The sequence below is a fragment of the Crocodylus porosus genome, unplaced genomic scaffold (genome assembly GCF_001723895.1).
Source record: "Crocodylus porosus isolate Cpor-Errol unplaced genomic scaffold, CroPor_comp1, whole genome shotgun sequence".
NCBI classification, from domain to species: domain Eukaryota; kingdom Metazoa; phylum Chordata; order Crocodylia; family Crocodylidae; genus Crocodylus; species Crocodylus porosus.
The window spans coordinates 62,462,382-62,483,924 of NW_017728906.1; the positions used below are offsets into that span (position 1 = coordinate 62,462,382).

The 21,543-nt window shown below is 45.1% G+C and overlaps 1 protein-coding gene across 4 annotated transcripts in view; it reads left to right on the forward strand.

Moving 5' to 3' along the window:
• ADGRG2 (adhesion G protein-coupled receptor G2) overlaps positions 1-21,543 on the forward strand; it is a 101,124-nt gene that overhangs the window by 17,897 nt on the left and 61,684 nt on the right. For all 4 annotated transcript variants that reach the window (XM_019529222.1, XM_019529223.1, XM_019529224.1 and 1 more), the window contains exons 2-4: positions 4,209-4,327; positions 9,034-9,660; positions 20,874-20,927. In XM_019529222.1, coding sequence (XP_019384767.1) covers positions 4,210-4,327; positions 9,034-9,660; positions 20,874-20,927 — 799 coding nt within the window. In that variant the 5' untranslated portion in view covers position 4,209. The remainder of the gene's footprint in view (positions 1-4,208; positions 4,328-9,033; positions 9,661-20,873; positions 20,928-21,543) is intronic.

The window sequence follows — 21,543 nt, forward strand, 5'->3', positions numbered from 1 at the left end:
CGGCTAGGCCTTATATCCGTTGAAGGTGTTCTTCTCGACATTTCCGCTCATTCAGGCGTTCAGCAGCACCTAGACTGGTGGCGGAGGTTTTAAGGCACCTCCAACTCGCCTTTTACCCAAGGCACACCGTGTGGGATTTACTGGGGCTTACCCGCCACAGGTAGCCCCCGCACACTAGCTGACCTTGGTAGATCGCCTACCTCGCTGGCTGCTTCTCTGCCTGGTCTCCATGATCTCCATTCTCTGGCTCCCCTCCGGAGCCTTTCTTTCACGGTGGCTTTTCAGGCTTCTGATCTTGCCTGGGCCTCTCAGATATCCTGGAGTTTGCCCCATATTTCCCATTGGCACCTCCATGCCTTTTGGGCATCCTCTCTCCTCCAAAACTCCACTCTGCCCTGGCCTGTATATCTTCCTCTTGGCCCTTTATAAATCTGTACAAAGGCCACCTTCCCTACTTTCTCCTCGATACTCTTTCTGAGGGTCCTCCATGTAACCTGTCTCGGTATGCTGTCCAGGTGTAAATATGGCCTTTTCTCAGGCTCCAGCCTCCACCCAGCTGAGCGCTCTTCCCTGCTCTTTCCATAAGCTTGGGTTCCCTTTTTCCCTTGGAGTGCCCTCACTCCCCTGGTCGTAACCCCAGTCTTTCGCACAACTGATCTTAGAGGCACGCCTCCTTATACGCCACCCTTACCCCTTTGGCATGGGGCCTCCCTCCTTAAAGCAGCCTCTTTTCTTTCTTTTACGGGTTCTCTCTCTGGTAGGCTCAGCACCTCTGACTGTTCTTGACTAGGTGTTACCCCCTTTGCCTTGCCACTGGGCTACCTTTTCCAGCTGGTGCTCTAGCTGGCCCAGACGTTGTAAGTGGAGTTCGTGCCACTGTGTCCACCTCCGTTCCCAGTATTCCAGAAGGGTTGACTGAGCTTCTTTATGCCAGGCCTCTAATTTCTTTTCTAGGAGGCTCTCCTCCCCGATGTTCTTCCCCGACTGCCCTAGCACTGTTTCTTCCTTAGGGTAGTCTTGGGTTTCGGCCCTGGAAGGTTCCTCCTTCCCTGGCCCTTGTACCAGTGCAGACTGGAGGTTCTCAACTTGGACCTCGGTCTGTCTTAAGATCTCAGTAAGTGAACCCCTTTCCCGGAGTTCTGATTGAGTGACCTCTAGGTAGTCTTTTAACTGCCTCTCCAAAGCTGTCAGCCTTCTCTCAAAGCTGTCTGTGGTCTCTAGGGTTTGCACTCCCTGATCTATGAGGTCCCTCTGCTTCTGGGGCTGTGAAAGTTCCCCAGTCGTCTGGCTACCTATCTCCGAAACTCCCCGCTCGTCATTCTTTAGCCTCTGCAGCTCCTCCCTTAGGGTTTTCAAGTCCTGTTGCACTAGCCCATGTTCTACAGCTAGGCTTGCTACCTTACCCTGACTCTCCACTAGGAGAATCTCCAGCATTTGGATCTGTTCCCCTAGACGAGCCTTTTCTGTTTGCAGACTCTGTGTTTGCCTCCGTAACCCCTCGTTCTCCTTCTTTTGATTGGCTACCTCTGCCTCTATACCTTCCTTGTAGGCCGTTATCTTTTCCGTCTGTTCTGTTATGATCCTGCTGTTCTGCTCCATCTGGCTATGGTCCTCATTCAACTCCTTTTGTAGTATATCAACTAAGCATTCGACCCCTACGCATCTTTCTCACCAACGCTCCCGATCTTCCTGCAAGTCCTGGATCTGCTCCCCTTGAGCCTGGATCTCTCATTGCAGGGTTGTTATAAGGTCCCTAGATACTTCTAATTTCTGTTGCAACACCCATTGTTCCTTTGTTGGGGTTCTCCTGGCCTCCAGAGCCTGGTCCCTCCAGCGCCCCAGGGCTGCCTGCATCCTGCACAACTGATATTCTCGCTCCTGACTCCCCTTTATTTCGCGAGCTATTAGTTGGTCCACTCTTTCCGTCTGCTCTGCCTCCTCCACTATGAGACGCCTAATTTCTTTCACCGCCCCACTCTTTTTACCTGGCGACCAGTGTCGCTCCAGGGCAGCAGATTTTGCCTCCACACTTCCCTTCAGGACTTTTACCATTTTCAGCTCCTGCTTGAGCTGGACCACTTGTTCCTCCAGTTCCCCAATCCTCAGCCAGCATACAAGGTCTTCCTGGCTTTCCCCAAGCCCCTCTAGGGCTGAATCCTCGCTGAGTAATGGGCATCCATGTCCCAACCTACGTCCAATTCTGCCCTAATCTTCTGGGTTCGTTTCCCCACACAGGGGACATGGGTTCTCTCCCCCGTGCACGGCTGGCTTCCCGGCCAATGCATCAGTTTTGTCATGGAGTGGGGCCTGCGAGCGGCCGTGAGCTTGCTAGCGCCCCCTTGCCGTGTCAAATACGGCAATCCAGCACCCTCTTCTCGCCCACCACGTCTTTGTTCTTATTAAGTTCAGTAAGGGAGGCTGCCTACTTTCACCCTTGACACCGCGCTGGTATTACCTCCGTTCCAAGTGGGGTGCTCCAGCACCCCCAGCCTTATGGGCAATGCGTGCCTCCTACCTCCCCTTTAGCATGCCCCAAGCCTCGCAGCTGTTCCTGGACATTGCTCTGTCCTTGCCCTCCGGCACCCTCTCTGGCGCCCCTTGGGCTCGTCCTGCCCCGGTGCCTCTCTCTGGCGCACCGGGCCTGTCACCCACCTGGCATCCCTGGGGCTCATCATGCCCCGGCACCCGCCTCCAAACCACCTGGGCCTATCACACCACTGGCCCCCTTTACCAGCGCCCCTGGGTTGGTCACGTGCCTGTCACCCCTTTACCAGAGCCTCTGGGCCGGTTAAACAACCTGCACCCTGTTACTGGTACCCCTGGGCTTGCCGTGCCCAGGCCTCACCCCACTGGGCCTGTCTTGTGGTTTTTTTTCGCTACTCCTCGCCCTCTCTGGAGCTTCTCGCCCCCTCTAGGGCCTTTTGCCACGCCTTCTCGCGGCTGGGGCTACAACCCCCACACACCAAGTGCCTCTCCGGCACTCGTCACGCTGTGCCACTGTAGCACTACTCACTGTGCCCCTGCTGGGCACCGGGAACCCCCAAGCTACTGGGGAGCCCCCTGAGGCCTCCTTGCACCCCTACAGCCTCACCCGGTCCTCCAGCGTAACCATAAGTAAACCAAAGAGTCAGCCAGCCAGCTACAACATAACATAAGCGCCAGGCTTATAATACACCCCACACAATGCTGACTCTCACCCATACATCTGTCCGGGCTCTCTCTCTCTCTCCCCTCGCATCATTGCAGCCAGTCAAACCACCACCATTGACTCTGCTGCTCAGCTCTCCCACAGAGCTGCAGTTCCTGCAGCTGCCAGAGGGGAACTGCTGGCTAGGCTCTGGCCTGGGCTGTTTATGAAGGCCCGGCCCTGCCCCCTTCTGGTCACCTGACCTGTCTGGTTGCTGCAGCAACTGGCACCTGAACTGCCTGTAGTGATTGGCAGTTCCTTAACCCCTTATTAGTCACAGGACATCTCCTTGATCCTCTGACACTGCCATCAGAGACAATCTGCAGTGGCTGTTTGGTGACATGCCAGGTGCAGGGATCAGAGCCAGGATCAGGCTCTGGGTTGGTGGTGTTGGTGGCATGGGCAAAAGCTGTGGGCCCAGCCAGGTACCAAGTGGCCAAGCTGCCTTGGCCCTTTGCCTACTTTGCAGCCAACCTTGCCTACCTTGCTGCATTGCGCCCTGGAGTGTGTTGGGCTGAAACTTGTGCTCCTCAACACCTCACCAGGTACCCCCAAATCGGGACCCCCTGGGAATGATACCACCCGCATCAGGACACTCCTGCTGGGAACAGAACCCCCTGCGGGCCCATGCATTAAGCTGCCTCTGATATAGCTAATACCTGGATAGTTAGTTATTCATAGTATACTAATAAACATTTACACCTATTTGAACGCTTATAATTGCCTTGCCTTTCACCTGTTATCAGAAGTTAACAGATTAAACCTTCAGCCTTGCAAAGATTCATGCTCATACATAGCTCTGACCATATGTGTAAGTCTTTGCAGGATTGGACTGTAGTCTCTTTTTCCCTTCCTGTCAACAGTGGCTTCTAAAGGAAGAACATCAGCAAATTTGGGTAGATACAGAAGGGTTGAAAAGATTTATAGCCATGCTTGAAAGTGTCATCTTGTATTATATTTATAGTCTTGTTCTTTCTCTTGTCATTGTTACAGAATATTATTTTTCCCTTGTGTATTCTAGAATGATTGCCTCTGGAGTACGTTACTGCTGCGCCAGCAGAATCCAGGAGCTTTTACTGAAATTCAAGATTTCTTTAGCTATCACTTTACTTCACTTGTTGCTGACCACAGCAGGCAAAGGTAAAATATCTTTCTCCTTACTTATCCAACACTGATATTGATACATTTATCACTGTTTCCTGTTGGTGGGATTTTCACATGTGCTTACCACTGGCTTATTTCTGTTGCTATTGATATCAACAATATGATTCCCCTTGACATGTATGAGAGCAGAATGTTAGTACTGAGCACTCTTGATTATTCAGCCATGTGTCTACATTTTTTCTTTATTGTAAATAAAGGAATCAGGTAGAAATCATTTCATAATAGCGATGGATGAGAAAAGAGAGAAAATCCAGCATATAGTAATGCAGATTACTTTCCAGCTAATTTAGAAACTAGAACTGTTACTCGTTTCACAATTACCTTTATTATGGAGTTCTTACAGTTCCAGATTTCTTGTTTTTGCATTGACAGTTGCAGTTGTTCTTTTAAAATGTAGCTCTAAAACTTTTTCAATAAAAGCATCACATATACACTTTTACACAAATGGCTCATTTATGGCCTCATGAATGTGAACATTGAGCAGCTCAAGAGTGCTCTCCATCCAGGTGGGTAAATAGCTACAGTATTATGCTTACATGTATAATTTTGGAGGAGCAAGTGAAGAGATGTCTCTTCCCAAATATTCATTGGAACTATTGCCCCAGTGTTCTCTCCAGTGCATTCTGTAGCCCCATGTTCACTTCACCCTGAATTTCTTTCTTTTCAGCTGCTAGTTTTGCCAGCAGCCCTAGTTCTCTGTTTCATTATATGTAAGGTACCAAATCATGCAGGTTCCCTGTCAAGGTATACTGGGAAAAGAAGAGCTCTTTGCACTCTTTCTAACTTCTAGAATACCTCTGTATGGAAGGGTGTGACCTCTATCTTCAGGGGGAGGAAGAAAGAACCTGAAACAAACAGATTTTAGTTTCAAAACTCCTAGATGTTCAAGAAAAATATGGCAAAACCTTTTATAAAAAACATCTTGAAATATCCTGTTAGTTAAGACAAATTACAAGATATAGTGGTACGTAACAAACTAAGATTTTTTATGACCACTGGTTTTAATGGACGTAGTGAGTCAGATGTGTTACTGGTTGACAAACACTTGTACATAAAGTAATGATAATTGCTTTTGCTGCTTATATGCCAGATCCCGCAAACACATAGATATTCAGGAGCATAGTCCGTTCTAATGCAGCTTTACTAGTATAAGTAAAGTCACTCAGATATTTATGGGCATATCATGATCTTGTTATCCAGTCTAAGCATTAATCACATCTCGCCCCCTGGTGATCATCTGGCAAGATTTTGTAGGTATAAAAAAAATCTTTAAAAATCATAAAAATTCTAGGAGATGTGCATCTTAAAGAGAGATTTGAAGGCTACTTATACAGGGTGAATGAAAATCAATATCCTTCCTTTAAAAAAATGTTTTGTTTAAAGCAGATTTTTTATTTGAAACTCGCTGAAGTACCCGTTCTTCTGCTGAGCTGTTGTTTTTGTAATTACAGTGATTGTTGATTTTTAGAGAACTTAGTACAACATCTATAGGTAAAGATATTGTTTATTTTTAAAGAACATAGCACAACATATTTAATATTTAACATGGAGCAAAAAAAGGGCATGCATCAGTATAATAATGACAATTGAACTGAATTCAGTGCATCCAAAATGGAGAGGTGCCAGTTTCTTATCTAAGAAGTAAAGTAATCCTAGTTGCTGGAAGCCCCAGAAGGGGTCTAGTGAAAAATAACCTGCCTGTAGCAAAAGAACCCATTCTTTGCTCTGGTTGTTATTGTTGTAACTGCAGTGTTTGTTTATCTTCAAAGAACTTAGTAAAACATATTTAGGTGAAAAATATTGTTTATTTTTTGAAGAACATAGTACAGCATATTTAACATTTAATATTTAACGTGGAGCAAAAAAAGGCACGCATCAATATCATAATGACAGTTGAGTTGGAAAAAAAGCATGCATCAATATAATGACAATTGAACTGAATTCATTGCATCCAAAATGGAGTAGTACCAGTTTGTTATCTGAGAACTGAAGTAATCCCATTCACTGGAAGACCCCAAAATGGTTAAGTGAAAAATAACCCACCTATAATTTTCTTTGGGTGGTATTCAGTGATTTTGGAAGGTAGGACCAGCCTTCTCGAGTTATAAGCAAAGATACATAATACATACAGACATACACTTCATTTTGTGCATATATATATGTGGATTTTGAAATTTAAATCCTTTTTTTTTAAATTGATTCAGAATTAAATCTGAAGGTAAGACAACCTGTACCAAAGTCAAAGATTACAATAGTCTAGTAAAATGGTATACAATAAGTAAATATAATATATGGATACATACATAGTCCGGGGAGGTTAGCTTATGTTAAAAATCACTACCCAACCTAACTTAGTTTGCCCAGGTGAGGACCTTACACTTAGATTCATAGTTAGCTTGATCTAAGTGAGAACTGTACAGAAGTTCAGGACAGATAGACTGGTTTAAAAATGGGCGATCCAATCTAAGTTAAGTGAACCTCTGAGGTAGTCTAATTTAGATTGGTTCAGGCGAGGCTGATTTTACCGTACAGTTCCCAGTGCAGCCCTGGAGCTGGGGAAGCCCAGCCACTGGTCCCAGCCCTTGGGCTGAGCTTTTCCTATCTCCCCCGCACCTGGCAGTGGATCCCGCCCCCAATGGACAACAGTGCCCTATGGACCAGCTAGCACCCTCCCAGTCTTGCCAACCCCTCATCCTGCTAGTTGGTCACAGTGCTGGTTTTACCAGCATTCACTGGTCCTAGGTGCTGAGGAAGTAAGTTGAGGTGGGGGGAGGGGCAGGTGGGATGGTGGGGGTTGTTCATCTGGGGAGGGGGGCTAAAAATAGCCCCTAGTGCCGTGGGGTTGGGAGAGAGAGCTTCCCATCCTTTCTCATCCCTCCCATGACCCTCCATGGGTCCCACTAGCCCCCCTTACACTCCCCCAAAGCCCCACCTACCCTGCTAGCCCCTCTGAGCTCTCCTGCTGCCTCCCTGATCCCCAGTTTCTTCCAATTCCCTCTGTGGACTCTGGCTGCCCCCCTGATTCCCCCACAGGCCCTGCTAGCTCCCTTGATTCCCACCCCCGCAGGAACTGCTTGTCCTTCAGACCTTTCCAAGTCTCTCCTCTGCTAGTCTCATCCCAACTTACCTTAAATTGGGTAGCCATTTTTAACTCAATCTAACCTCTCCCTAATCTCCCTGAATATTTGTACATGCCCTGTGTTTGCTGCTGAAGTTTTAAAGACAGTCAGCCATCTAAACTGGTGAAAGTCTCTAGCTAAGTGCCTAAAATCAAAGGATGATGAAGTGCTAGATCAGCTTGTGACAGCAGTAGTCTGTTCTGCAGGTACAGAGCAAATATTTCTTTATTCAAGTTTTTTCAATCAGATCATTTGAATGAAAAAGTCATTGAAAGTTGAAAAACTTGCTGGGAAATGGAAAAGCAGGAAAAGTAATAGTGTTCCTTCAATTCACAAATAAATGAGATGCAAATAGATGAGCTTTACCAATTCTCAAATCTTGTGAGATATAGTAACCAAAACCGCATAGCTGAAATCGCTAACTGTAGAGAAAATACTTCATTTGTAAATAAGTCAGTTGAAAGGAAGCACAAAACATGTTTTCATAATTTACTTTTTTCTTTTTATGTTCCTGGCACATTTAAGGTAATTTTATGAACTAATTGCTACTTTGAATTCCTGTTTCAAGCCAAATTAACTTCACACAAATCATGGGTAAGAATAATAATGATCTAAAAAAAATAAAAGAAATGCATTATTTTTAATTTAATAAAAATATGAATGTGAAGAATGGGAATAAATGTATGTTAATAACGTAATTGTTTGGATGTGTATGTGTATATATAGAAATGGCTTACCTTCCTATTTAGCAAAGCAAACAAACAAATAAAAACCCCCAAATTCCGTGCAAAGGATACATTAAAGTACAAACTAAGGTGTTTAATGATTAGAGAGGTTTAAGATGACAAACCAGTTAGAATAAACCTTTTTTTTGTTGGAACAACTAAGAAGTACAATTGCTAGACAAAGATTAATATTAGTGATTTAAATAAAAACAAGTTAAATCTACCCTGTTGCTGGGCTGCTTAAAAACTTGCAGTTTTAGACTTTAACTATTATCACAGGAGCTGTTGTTCTAACTTAGTTATTCTATGTCTCCTCAAAGCCTTTAGGAGACATAGACTATATCAGCTCTGGAGCCTGGGGAGTAAGTCCTGTTGCCTGAGGAGCTGAATGAAGTTAGACTGGTCACAAGTTAGCCTAATCTACTGAACATCTGCACACATTTGGCATGCAGCCCTGGGGCTGGGAAAGCCCAGCTGCTTTCTCCAGCCCTGGGGCTGCACTTTTCCTACACCCCAACCCTAACTGAGCTGTTTCTAGTTGCCTGACCCTCACATCTCCCCTCCCCCCTTACTTCCTGGTGGATCCACTAGCCCACCCTGATCCTGGCCATCCCTCCCCACTCCACAATTTAATTAGACTGTGTTCCCAGCCCACATCAGGAGCAGCGAACATCTGCATAAGCAGGACCCATTCTACGGGCACATGGCTTAAAGTGTCTCACATGATTGTGGATCAGGTCCTGGCAATGTCTGTATGTTCCCTTGGTCACAAAAGTGCTATATTAAAAGCATCTTTTTGGAAAAAAAAAGAATTCAAAATTATTTTTTCTTTATTTAGCTCAGGATGGATTCCTTGGAAAATACAAAGCTGTTTTTAAGACTGCATGTGAAGAAGCTTGGACTCTATCACCAGGGATTTCTGTGCCACCTCTGAAAGAATTCACAATTTGCCTGTATCTTAAACTACTGACTTCAAGTGATCCTTGGACAGCATTTGTATATGTTAAAGAAACACCTGAGAGCATTCAATCTGTGAAGAAGTATGAACTGGGACTTACAGGAGATGGAAACAAATTGACAGTTTGGTTGTTTGGCTATCACATAGACCTAACAGAAAATTTTCATCTGGATGATTTGCAACAAGTGTGCATAGAATGGAAGAGTACAGACAATGAGATGAAGCTATTTATAAATGGAAGAAAAAAAAGAAGCCGAAAACTTGATGGAAAGCTTGAGAAGCTAACCCTTGATGGAAATGGCCAGTTTCTGCTTGGCTGTTCACAGCCATCAAGGACAGCCTCATCTTCTGCTGTGGGTATGGTCGGCGAGTTGTACATGTTCAGAATGTGGGATAAAGCTGACATAAAACTTTCTCATGACTGCATAGATGGCAGTGTTATAAGCTGGAGAAGGAAATACTGGGCCTATAATCACACAATAGAAGAGAGCAACACTTTGCCTTGTGGTAAGTACCATTACTGCACAGTTAACTATTTTTGCTGAATGGTAATATGATCAGCCAGAGAGAACCTTTGTGTCTTTGGTATTTTCTTTAATATCTTGAGTTCTTTTTCCTGGTGCGGGCTCTGGGCAGCTATAGCAGGGAACTGCCAGTAGCGGGAGGGGCTGCTTCCCCCCGCACTGAACAACAGCTTCTGTCTCGCGCTGCCACTGCTGAGCCTGGGTGGGTGAGCCTGGAGCAGGCATGGGGCTTGTGGGGTCAGGGCTATGCAACACAGGTCCCAGCCAGTACTGCAGGGTTGGAGCCAGCAGCAGCAGCAGCTGGAAGGGACCATTTGCCACCTGGGCTGCCTAGAAAGGCAGTCCAGGTGCGGAGCCACCGCAGCCCCACTGCGTGCCCAGGGGAAGCAGGACGTGCCATGGCGGGACTGTGCCTAGGGCACGTGGGACGGAGGTGCCCACTGCGGGCAGGACAAAGACCCACCATGGGCCAGATCTGGCCAATGGGCCATATTTTGCCTACCCCTGTTTTAGCAGAATGGCCACTTTTATCTCTTCCCACTCCTCAATATAATCTTTTGAAGACTCGAAATATTTCATTCTTTTACTGGATGAAATGGGTAAAAACATCAGAGATCATGACTAGATCATGTAGGCCAGGGCTGTCAAACTTGTGGCCCACAAAGGGTCAATTCATGGTTCCAAGGGCCCCTGCCTAGCCACTGCTTCCCCTATTGCTTCAGTTGCAGCAGCAGCAGCTGTGGTCTCTGGGGTCTCTCTCCCTCTTCTGGCCTCCTTTCTTGCTCCCACCCCTGGGGTGCAGGATGAGATTGTGCAGCATAACCTGTAGGGCTGAGAAAAATCGTACTGCCAACTTCTTTAAAATACCAGTCCCACAGGAAAAGAATGTACTAGAGATTAGTACTTCTTCCATAAAATTTAAAACCAGTGCCTAAATTGTAATAGTTTTATATCTGGTATATAACATTCTCTACGCTGCTGTAAGAATACTAGAGGCAGTAAATCTTGAAGAGATGTGGAGATAATTTGATATGGCTCATTTCATTTCTGGAGCACTCCAGATGTAAAATTGTTTGCTCTAGTATAGTAGTATGATGCTTACAAAAATCCAGGGAAAAACTTTGAAAACCTTTGAACTCTCTTCTTCTGCCATAGGGTTCTTCTATGGTTCTGGGTACTTGGGCATTTTTAACCATATTTTAAAAATGTTATTTATTGTAAAAAATACGTCCTAGGTTTCTCCAGTTGTGAGAAAACAGTGGAAAAGTTTGAACTAAATCTTTGCATGCCTTGGTTCACCTCTGTAAAGTATAGATGATAATGCTTCTTTGTCTGGCAAGGGTATTGTGAAAATATATAATGCACTTCAGGGGTGTCAAATTCACCTTGGGCCCTGGGCTGGGTCTGTCTCAGGATATGGGTGGCGGCAGTGGCCACGGTGGCAGCAGTAGTGTGAGTGACCACGGGCCAAGCAGCTGCTTGCTGTGGCAGGGACGTGCAAGTGACAGTGGGCTAGGTGTCCTCAGGGCAACTGGGAGCTGTGTCATCAGCCCTCTCTCTCCCTTCTGCTGCCAGAGGCCATGTTCACTGGACCCTTAAGGCCTCAGATTCTGCACCAGGCCGTGCTCACAGCTGGCCATGCCCCCAAGCTCCAGTAACTTGTTGGACCAGATGGAGCAGCTCTGTGGGCTGGATCAGGTCCATAGGCCATATATTTGATACCCCTGCTCTAGTGTTTGAAACAGTCAAGTAATATGGATATCAAGAGCGCATGGAACTCAAGCATTATCTTCAGAATAGGGTCTGAACAGAGGGTAAATGAAGATATGCATGGCAAAAACAAAATAAAATATTGAATGGCTGTTCACTAAATGAGCTCTGTCCATTCTGAGCAGTGAATGAGCCTTGGTTTCCGTTGAAAATATAGCATATAATTAAGTAATGAAAGACTGTGCCATCAAACCTACTGACTGTGGGCTAAATTAGGGTTGTGCAAACAACTCAACTGGCACATTAAGGGTCCCTTAGGTCAAGTGCCTGATTAACTGATTGCAGTGGTGGGTTGTCACAACTCCCAGTCCCAGACGCCCCCTCTCTCAGTATCCAGTCTTCCATCCCTGCTTCTGTGCTTCTTACCCCAATCTGCTCCCCTTCCCTTGAGCGTTCTGATGTTGCTGTGTATTTGACTCAAGCAGCTTCCACCTTCACATGGCCTGGACTCAACAGTATGTGTTAGAGGGCAGTAGGAGCACTGGAGAGACAGGCTCCTTGCTTTCATTTCCTGTGCTGGATCCTGCACCTCTACTCCATACAGCCTATGGTGTTTTCAGGGAAACTCATGCTCAGTCCCAGACTGGAGCATGTGTTCATAGCAGACAGAATCTTTAGAGTCCTTGCTGTTAACCTCAAATAATCTTTTACTGAGAATGTATGACCTCTGATGTTTAAAAAGCTTATATTTGGCAAGATCTGAGTGGTTTTTCTTTATACGCAAGCCACCCTATCCAGACATCAAGTCCCTGCTCCAAAGCTTGGAGAAATACCACAGCATTTAAAAGACAAGTTCACCAGAATTTTTTAACAGTATACTTTTCCCTAACCTGATTCTCAGAACCAGTTGTGCTATTCAGATAGAAATGTTCGAAATTGTTCAGCCTTATGCAGATACCTGGTATAGAAAAAGTCTGTCCAACCAGGTATATGTGTAGTTGTAAGCAAGTGAGTTGTGGGACTTAAAATGGTAAGTGTCAGCTGTTAGATGTTACCAGCTCAGTCAAAAGTAACTTCTTTCCAAAAGACCCTCCTAACACAAAAACAGTAAGGCTAGGGACAGAAGTTACACATAAACCGGTTTAAGTGGTTTAAACTTGTAACAGAAGTTCAGTGCACCTAAACCAGTTTCAAAGTGCTCAAAACCAGTTTGAAATAAACCTGGTTGAATGTAATATCAGACTTAACTGATTGAAGTGAAACCAGTTTATGGAACTTCTGTCCCAGACACTTTCCTGGTTTAAGTAAATCAGAGTCCCCTAGTTTCCCAGCATGCTCTGCAGCCCTGGGCTGGGGCGTGCTGTCTACTGCAGTAGAGCAGGGCTTGCCTCATCCCTCTGCTTGCTAGCCAGAGCAGGTGCAGGGGCATGGCCAGACACTGCCCCCCCTAAGGGGAAGGGGGCAGGGAAGAGGTTTATTTCCCCCTCCCTCTCCTGTCCCACCAGCATGGGCCCCAGCTGGAGTCTACCAGGCAGGAGCACAGCAGCCCCTGGCAGGCATTTCTCTCTGCTTGCCACTCAAACGGCAGGGGTGTGGCGGCAGTGCGAAGTGAACAGAGATGGAGAGAGGTTTTAATTCCCCTGTCTCATTCCCCGTCCCACTGGCACACTCTTGAGCTGGGGTCTTCCTGGCCAGGACTGAGCAGACTGTGTCAGGGTCCCCCACCCTTTCGCTGCTGCAGCAGCAGGGTTGGGGGCATGGCTAGAGGTTACATGGCCCCCTGAGGTGAAGGGAGCAGGGAGAGGGGATTTATTCCCCTCTCCCTGCTTCCTTCACCTCAGAGGGCCATGCCAGGCTGGTGACTGACCATGCCCCTGCCCCTGCCACTGCAGCCATGAGGAGGGGGAATACCCTGACACGGGCTACTCTGCCTGAGCAAGGCAGACCCTGGCTTGGGTCCATGCCAGTGGGACAGGGCAGGGAAGGGGGGAATTAGACCCTGTCCCTTCCCCATTCCCTTGAGGCTACTGCTGGGGCTAGCCACACCCTCCATTCTCCAGGGGAGAGTGGGGGTAGGGGGGGCAGTAAATGCCTGACAGGGGCTGCTCTGCCTTAGCCAGGCAGACACACACTTGGGTCCATGCCACTGGGACAGGGGGTGGATGAGGGAATTAAACCCCCTTCCATCTCCGTTAGCTTCATACTGCTGCTGGGGCTAAACACACCCCCTGCCGCTCAAACAGTGAGGGGGGTGAAAATGCCTGGCAAAGGCTGCTTTCCCCCTTCCCCATCCAGGCACACCCTGGCTTGGGTCCCTGCAGGCCAGGCTGGGGATTTAAAACCTTCCCCAGTCATACTCATGCCTGCCAGAACCTGACCAGGCCCCCCACACCCTGCACAACTTCCCTGCAGCTGAGGGCTCACTCTAGTGCCCCCTGGCTTCTAGCCTGAGCCACTGCAGGCATGTGCCTGCATTTCTTGAGTCAAAAGTGAATTTTCTCTTGCAAATTGGCTCAATATATGCAGGTTAGATGAACCTGCAAATCTTGAATCAATTCAGACTCAGGCTTTTTGAATGTCTGTACCTAGCCTAACTGACTAGTAAGCATCCTAGTGCAATAATACATTTTGCTAAGACTGAAATATCTTTGGCAATGAGTCACCACAAGGACCTCATTTTGCATCTGACAGCAAGTATAAAGATACTTTATAGAACTTGGGAAAAAGCCATGCCTCTCACAGAAATGCAGAGCGCATGAATGATGCATGCCCCTAGAGGCTGGGGGGACATGGCAACTGCCTGCAGGCAGCGGCGGTAGTGTTGGCAGTAGGGGTATGGTGGCAGTGAGTGGGGATCTCCTGTAGGTGGCTGCATTGGTGTTGGTGGAGGTGGGGGGTGGCGAACACTGACCAGCGGTCAGTGACCACCCACAGATGCCACTGGCAGTGTCAGCAGCAATTGACAACCACTCAGAGATGCAGCTGGTGGTGTTGGCAGCAAGGGGTAGGGGGGTAGTGAGTGGCCATCCTTGGAGGTTTTTAATATCCAACTAGACAAAGCCATGGTTGGGTTTGATCTAGTTGGGGATGGTCCTCCTTTGAGCAGCGGTTTGACTAGATGACCTTCTGATGTCCCTTCCAACCCTAATTTTCTATGATCATATAATTGCGATGTAGTAGACAGCAACTCATTCCTTTAATAAGTTCATGTTTAGCAATAATATATTAGTAGCTAACTCACACCTTTCTTCTTTTTACCTTTCTTCTGGTTTTAATGCTCTTTATTTATTATCTTTGTAGTTGCTAGAATTCCTGGATTTCACAAGAATTTTGTTTAGTTTTCCTTTCAGGCACCTACCAGATATTTTAGTAGCCACAAACACTTATACTTACACACATATTTAGCTTAAAGCAAGTAAGTTTTTCAGAGATATTGATAGGACCAATCACTTGTTTTGAGTTAAGCATGTGTTTTACATGCCTGTAAATAGGATTGGAGTCTCAAGGAATTTCATAGTTTCATAGTTTCTAGGGTCGGAAGGGACCTGAGTAGATCATCTAGTCCGACCCCCGACCATGGCAGGAAATAATACTGGGGTCAAACGACCCCAGCAAGATGTTCATCCAACCTCCTCTTAAAACCCCCCAGGGTAGTTGGTTGGTTCCAGACCCTAGCCGCCCTGACCGTGAAGTAGCGCCTCCTGATATCTAGCCTAAACCTGCCCTCTGCCAGCTTGTGACCGTTATTCCTGGTCACTCCTGGCAGTGAACGGGGGAACAGTGACTCCCCCAATGCCCGCTGATCCCCTCTGACTAATTTCTGACCATCTCTTGGATTGTAACCAGGACACTAGAGCTAATCACACCATTTGGCTCAGTATTGCTCAAAAACAGGAAACTTGTATCTGAATTACAGCTGTGACTCTTGCCTCTAATCAAATTGATTACTGGATCCTTTCCCAGTTTGATGCAGACAATCAAAATAGTAGCTTTTGCATTTTTCGCTAGTATAAATAAACATACAAGGAGCCAGGCAGGGAAGAACCAAATTGCAGGAGAGTACACTTCAACCAACATTTCTTAAGCTGCTGTATTTCAAACTATCATGATATTTTCCATATGGAAACAGAGTACCACAAATTGATAACAACTTGCTTTATGGATTTCCTTTGGGTAGCTTTAAAAAAACATGGGGCTGAAGGGGTATCTACTGACGAACAGAACAGACATTTGCCGTTTGGCGGGGAGGAACAAATCTTAAACTGGGTTCCACCATTTTTAAACAAGTCTGTGTGTGCCAAAGTTATCTTTGGTTATGGGTATGGACCAGTTTCCAATCACTTATACCAGTAAAAGTGTAATGTCTGTACCTAGCCTGAATGTCCCAAATAGTGAAGCTTAAAAAAGAATTCAACAAATAATTTATATTAGGGTGCATCTACATGAGACGCTAACTGTGCTGTAGCCTAATATCACTTGTGCAATAGTGTGCTGGGCAAAACTGTATTAGCATCCAAAAAAACCCATGTGCTGGTGCTACTGCAAGTTACTGTGCATTGATTTAGTGCTTGTTTATCCAAGTACTAAACTTAATGTACCGTAACTTTGGCGCATTAATGAACTTGTACACACCTTCAGATTTACTTCTTCTGTGTGGTAACAGCACTCCTCTATAATTATAAACTCTAATAGGGCCTATGTGAGTGATACTACAATTACTAAAGTGCTCACAGGGCAATGCAACAGTTGATGATATAAAACCACATGTGGCTTCAGTGAATGCAGAAAGGAGATAAAAATATGCACATTTAAAAATAGATAAAGTTGAAAGCCCATTTTAGTTTTCCTGTGTGGAACATTAAGCACATACTAAAACAATTCTGTTTCTTGTTAAAGGGAGATTTGCAAGTCATTTGTAATGGTTTAACAATAGAAGAAATTTTCTGTTTACATATTTAGGTTACAGTACATGTCATAGTGATATCATTTCTGTAGTTGTAAATCTTGGAATTATCACTTATACTGGGCATTAAAGTTATGCAAGGAAACAAAGACCATAGGATGTTTTACAAATCAAAATGACTAAATTAAATAAAAATTAATTTAATTTTTTAATTAATTAAATTAATTGGGCAGAAAAAGTTAATCCTGGTTTTACAGTCACTTAAACTTCCTCCCTCACCGAACCAGTGTCATTGTAAGATGCTACTAGGTTACTTTACAGTGATATGAAAGTTGCTGGCAAGTGCTTAAAATTTGTTTTCTTTTACATAAACATAATTCACGTCACTTCCTACAGACTATACCCTGGTTTCCTCATTGTTTTGCTTATCCTTTTCAACACCTCTGTCCCCCCCTCCCCGGATTACCGCAGCCAAATTCACAATATAAACTAGAGCAGGGGTCAGCAAACCCTGGCACTCATGCCAAGCATGTCACGCGAGGCCATTTTTCTTGGCACACCTCTGCCAGCCTTCCTGCCCTGGCCCTGGGCCTGACAGGTGCAGTCCCAGCACCTGCTGCCTTCCCAAAGCCTGGGGCTGCAGCTGGGGCGGAGAGGCAGCAGCTGTTTGAAGCCTCCTGGCTGCAGACTGCCCAGGTTGGCAGGCAGCTTCCCTGTGCATCCCCTCTTTCTGCCAGAAAAGATAAATTAATCTAATTCACTTCATCCCCTAACCTATATCAGAGGAAAATTCACACAAGGTCTTGTTTAAATAATTCCTTGAACTCACAGCCAAATCTGAAAAGGCTATGAGACCTGATGAATAATGTCATGCAGTCAAAAGCATGTCTAATTTTATTCCAATGACAAAATTAGTCCAATAAAAGAGATCACCCTAAGAAACTTTTGCCTCTCATGTAATATCAAGTTAGAGAGAAAAATAATATTTCTGTGAAAGTTGTTGGAATCGTTTAGCCAGTTTATGTAGCTAACAGATCACAAATGAAGAGAAGTATATGCTAGAAGAACCTGTTTTTCTCAATTGCATAATTGGGTTGGGTAACCCAGGACAGCAGCCCCAGGACAGCTAGGTGTCTTCGGGGAGGAAGGAGTACAAAAATAGCTACTGCTGCACCTACCGACACCACCAGTGATGCCCTGTGTGTTGCTGCTACCCAGGGCGTGGAACTGCCCTGTTACCCCTCTGTCTTTTCTGTGATATATTGAGCCAAACAGAGACAACCCACCATTTATCTATAATGCTACCTCTACGGGTGGAAGCAGATGTCACTTTTTGTTGCATTTATACCTCCATGACATTTGACAGCAGCACAAAGGCCGAGCAAACAGGTGTCTATGCCTCTTCTCATGCCACAAATTCATGCAGCGACAAATTTTGATGAAGATGATATTAATTTGTTCTGTTTTATTGAGGCAGATGTCTGTTTGCTTTGTGGTGGGAGAGCATGATCAGCCTCAAACTGCCCACACTCTCCAGCCAGCCTGGCAGGTGTTTGAAGGACTGAACCCTGTGCACCCTGGGAATTGCTGCACAAGATTGGATTCCTCAAGCCTTAAGAGGTCGGCTCAGCTTTCCTTGCTTAGAAGATATCCCAGAAGCACATCTCTCTAAGGGAGAAACTATTGTTTCCTGCTTGCAGAGATGTACTGCAGAGATCCCAGGGGCACATCTTTAATAAGCAGGGGAGGCCAGGCAGGCACTTTCAGGCCTTGAAGGGCCCAATCCTGTGTGGGAATCCTTGGGGCATGCAGGACCAGGTTCCTCAAACCCTGGGAGAACACAACAGTTGATCTGTTTCACTTGGCAACATCTGTTTCTAGCACGAGTCAGCATGGACCTTGGAACTTTCTGAAAGCACTAAGATGTAAAACTGAAATTGTTGTAAACCTAGTATATGTGCCTGAGGCGCATAACTTGCATGAAAAGTGCATAGAAATTGATGTTTGCATAAGAATTTAAGTGTTGTGCTTTTACTTTTTACCATATCAATAGCCTTGCATGATAGGATTCTTCTTTTTTTTCAAAAAATGGGGGAGTTGGTTCATTGTTATAGTACCTTGTCTTTTGCTGTAAAAAAAAATAGATGAAACTGGAATCTAAGCATTTAATAACTCTTCATCCATTTTAATTTTTCTATACTGGTCTATGACTGGATATGCAGCCTTTCTCTGTTAGAGCTTATAAAAAATGTTCATGAATAGGGCTTTGCAGTTCAATCATGCTAGGGGTATCCATTACCATGTCAGTGCCATAACACTATACAGAAATGGAACATGACTGCTGCAGTGTGCTGGGTGGTGACTAATACAATATGTACTGATACCTATTTCCTTGCAATAATTTTAGGAGAAGATTTGGACTAAATTAAAAAATGCCATCTGGAATGGACATTTCAAAATGAAATGGCATTTCATTTATATCACTTAAAGCCAAAACTATTTTATGTCTATTTGAAATGAAAACTTTAATTTTTACATTTATTAATGGAAAAGTAAAGTTTTTTGGTCAAAATTAATATTCCACTGCCCCTGAAAAATCACTTTTGATTAAATAGTATTTTCAGTAGGAAAATTTCAGCACAAAAAGTTTTGATCACATTCTGCGAATCTCATCTAGATTTGTTTTCCTCAAATATATTAGTGAATCAAAACAACTTTCTGTCACTTTTTATCCTCCTCAAAAATGTAGTCTCAAGCACCACTGATGTCACCCTGTGACTTTAGCGAAATTCTGTGTTGAAGAAGAATGTGTTCCCTGTTTCAGCAGCCAGCAACACTTACTGCTGAAATAAGCTGGGTTGGAAGATGGGATGGTACTTCCAACCCACTGCCTTAGCTGCCAATGCAAGTTGCCTTTTGCTGTCCCAGCCCTCCCTGCTTTGTGCCAAGAGATGTTCTCTCACTTTTGTGCCCCCCTTACTATAGCTGCCCCTGCTGCTGTCCCTAATTATGGATTCCCGTTTCTACCAACTGTTGCAAATGATGAACTCAGCAGCAAGAGATGTGGCAGCTACAGTAAAGGGGTGTGCAGGAGAGAGAGGTAGAGCAAGGTGGCAGTAGGTGACACTATATAAAAAGTGGAGCAGAGTAGTGAAGGAAGGTGCTTAAGTTGAGGGGACCTGGGACATCCCCTCTAGGGATGACACTGGTGCCCCCGTTGCCCACCTGTCTTATGATACTGTGCCATGGGCCAGATGCAATTGCTTGATTGGTTGGATCTGGCCCATGGGCCATATGTTGCTGACCCCTGCCCCACTTAGTTCTTAAGGTGTCTCTTGGAAGACTCCTGTCTAAATGCTGCCCTCACATAAACTGTGGGTCCGCAGTGCCCACATGGTGCTGTGGCTGTGCACTCTATTGTGAACTGTTTCATTCAATAGAGGTTTATATGGTTTCTCTTTGTTGTGGAGTTATGAAAAATTTTGACTTCTGGAGTTCTGAAAATGGTTTCAGTTTCTCCAGTTGCAATGAATAGGAAGTACAATGAGATGCCAATATTCTTAATCTTTCTAGGTACCAAGGGGCAGATCCAAAAAATACTTACCAACTGAAGTGAGCCTTAGGTTGAACTTAGGTGCTTAGCTTAGGGGTGTGAAACATATGTCTCCAGGTTTAAGCAGGCTCACATTGAGCACAGTGCATGCCAGCCCAGCCCTGTGGGAATGGCCCAGGATGTGCATTGTCTGCAGTGCCCACTCCAGCCACTTCTGGACTGTGCTGCACAGGCTGATGCATGTGACACAGATCTGGGATTGACTGGAATAGATGCTGTGTATAGTGCAGCCTGGTTGGGGACGTGTAGCATCAATCCCAGGCTGGCCAGAGGCCTGTAGCATCTGCTTCACCCAGGTGGAGTGCCACATGCAGCTGGAGCAGGCACCATGTGTGGTGTCATTCTCAGAGTAGGTGCCGTGTGTGGTACAGTCTAACTAGGAACAGATGCCAGATCCAGTATGATGGAGAGGGGAAGAGAGGGGGTCCATGGGCCCAATCCAGTCTGTGGACCAGCACCATATCACTCATCTGGTCCATGGGCCTGGATGAGTTTGAGACCCCTGGCCTAGGCCCATTGTCAGAGCTGTACCACATGGCTGTCAGCTTGCTAGCACAGGGGAGCTGTCATCCAGATGCCACCATTCAGCCAGCATCAGGCATATGTTCAATTTAAAGCATGATGGAAACCAGCCACAAAAATATTACTGCTGTTTTGTAGCATAATTTAGTGGCTGGTTTCCCATTCTGTCATGCAATTAATAGCCTGAATATATGGCCATTTTACCATTTAAGATATAATTAACAGAATAATCACATTTTAAGTGCAATGTCTGTTAGGGGTCTAAATGCTGGGTAGGTATTCCAACACAGATTTGCATCACAGGTGTTCTGCATGGGTCCTCTTAACAGGCAGGTATTGCCCTCTGCTGGTGAATAATTCCAGTTATTGTTGAATGAAATGGGTAATAGAGTTACAACATTAACAAACACGTTTATCTAATGTTCTGTACGTGTTTTTTTCCCTGCAGCAAGCACTGTACATTCCCGGTTATCAGTTCTATCACGGCCTGTAACCATAACTGGTAAGAAAATTACTTCCTGTAAACCACAGATTTATTTTTATATCTTATTAGATAACTGGTAAATCTCAAAACTGCTGTGTAAATGGTTTAATCAGTTTAGGGTTGTGGTTTTTTTTCCCCTCCGTAAGATTAAAATCCTTTGTATTATCTCCTAATCAGATGAAGCAAAGTCTGCTATCCCTAATGAGGTCACTCAAGCATTGTAGTGATGAGCTACATGCAGGAAAGGAGTGATAGCTGAGAGTTGCTTGACCAGTAGCTTCCTAACATAAAAGGTGAATAATTTGTGAGAGTGGAGGGGAGGGAGGGAATTGGAAAAAAAAGGTGGAAGACTTTCCCATCTCATTGAAAAAGGCGTGCTGCATTTCAAACACAAAGAAATTGCTTCTTCAGTCATATGTTAAAGGAACCATAGAAGAAAATCACTCATATACATGCACACATACACACATATAATATATAGACAAATGTGTGTTTGTATGTATGTGTGTGTGTGTGTTGCTAAACAGATGCCCCCTTTTTGCCACCAAATAAACTAGGTTGCATTTCAGTTGCTCCTAATTATTGTGTTGATGCTAAAAATAAACTGAAGATTGATTATAGGATCATTAATATT